Here is a 1,733-nt window from a genome sequence, read left to right on the forward strand (position 1 = left end):
TCCCTACTGTCAGATTTAAGCTTTAACGCCGTCTTTGCCAATTCAAGACAGAATCTCACTACTTTTCATGTTTCGGAGGAAAGCATCTTGTACCTCCACCTCCTCCTCCAGCTGCAGGATGCCCAGCAGACCTATAACTTTCGCACAACAGAGCATTAATACAGACTCACTTTGGTAAAACTGGGGACAAGAGCTTCTCCAAGCATTAAATCTCTATTTCGGTTAGCTTTGTAATCCAAACTCCTGACAAGCACATTTTCTCCTACCTCAAAGATAATGGACTGATTATTCTTTTTGAGGTAGAAGGCAAAGACGTAAGTGTACATGAGTGTGGCACGACACTGGCAGAGGACGTCGACTGCTTTCTTCAGGAACTGCACCTCGATCCACGACATGTTGTGCTGCTGCATCTCCTCCATCTTCTGCTTCACCTGAGCATAGAGCTTGTGCTCGAAGCGCAGGCTCTGCATGTGGTTCATGTAGCGGTTGCAGTAGAACAAGTACCTCTGCAGGGCTGCTCTGGATCGCTGCGTTAATTCCCATTAGGGGAAAAAAGAAAACCAAGAGTTAAAACAAAGTAATGGCCATGAGAGAAGCAAACCCTTCAAAGGCTCTTCCTGACCCTGAGAACAAGCTTCCTGCCCAAAGCTGCTTCCTCTCCTCTCACACTGGCCAGACTTACACGGCACCGCTTTGCACAGCACTGTTAACCCTGACGTTGTATGGAGAGGACAGGCTTGCTGTCATGCAGGGGACTTCCTCACACAGCTCTGACATCCTCATTCCAGACCTTGAAAGTAATTAGAAATCACATCGCTACAGTCTGATTTGGTTTGAATTTCAGCCTCTCAATTCAGGTTACAGGATTTGCTGCAGGAAGTACTTTGGTTCTTGGCCATAATAGTACTTTGCCTGAGATGCAGAAAAGGGATTTCTGCGAGCTGCAGCACACAGCATGCAACCTCACCCCGTTAAAAAGGGGGTTGGCTCTAACCTTGTTCACAAAAAACAGCTGCAACTTCACCCACAATTATTTTAACACTGAGTCTCCAAGGGTAGTTACTGCAACTACAGCAGGCTGTTTTATTTATGTTCAGTCTGCTGTGCTTAAACACCTCAGGATTTGCATTAAGAACTTTGTGGTAAAAAGCATTTCACAAAGGAAGTGAGGACTGTTGCCTCAGACCCACAGCATCATGATGACTTCACATTAAGAGCTGCTATCAAGCAGGCAAGGCAGCGTGACAGGTAATAACTGAGTTAACGTTCCTAAAATTGGGTTAAAGCGGCTATGAGTGTTTAGTCGTTTTTTTTTCTCTAGCACGAAGCAGCGGGGGAAATTCAACTCCCTTTTCACACACAAATCCAGGAAATTCTTCAGAGCTAATTTACAGGTTTACAGAAAACACACCACGGGGCTGATCCCCCTTATCACCAAAGGTTATGGACTCACCTCCTGTGCATCCCTTGCTGCCTTTGCATCATCCTCATTGTAGCGATTACAGTTGTACCTGGAACAAGCAACACCGACAGCACACAGGTTTCAGTTCCCAATGGACATGGTTCACATCAGGGCTTCCTCGCCTTCCAGTGAGACGCGCTCTTAAACTTACCAGGCAGATCCGTGGGGCTCCCAGGGACCCAGGCACACCCAGCAGAACTCTGCTTTGCAGTTCTGGTTCCGACAAACCATGTGGTTGCAGCCCCCGTCCTTCTCGATGGTGACGTGGCAT

The 1,733-nt window shown here is 47.1% G+C and overlaps 1 protein-coding gene across 1 annotated transcript in view; it reads right to left on the reverse strand.

The window, feature by feature from the left end:
* The window catches only part of ARIH1 (ariadne RBR E3 ubiquitin protein ligase 1), a 20,426-nt gene that overhangs the window by 2,595 nt on the left and 16,098 nt on the right, over positions 1-1,733 (reverse strand). The window contains exons 10-12 of the mRNA XM_009873218.1: positions 1,614-1,733; positions 1,454-1,511; positions 267-527 (exon numbers count right to left, since the gene is read on the reverse strand). The exon at positions 1,614-1,733 is cut by the window's right edge and continues 3 nt beyond it. Coding sequence (XP_009871520.1) covers positions 267-527; positions 1,454-1,511; positions 1,614-1,733 — 439 coding nt within the window. The remainder of the gene's footprint in view (positions 1-266; positions 528-1,453; positions 1,512-1,613) is intronic.

The sequence above is a fragment of the Apaloderma vittatum genome, unplaced genomic scaffold, assembly GCF_000703405.1.
Source record: "Apaloderma vittatum isolate BGI_N311 unplaced genomic scaffold, ASM70340v1 scaffold35817, whole genome shotgun sequence".
NCBI lineage: Eukaryota > Metazoa > Chordata > Aves > Trogoniformes > Trogonidae > Apaloderma > Apaloderma vittatum.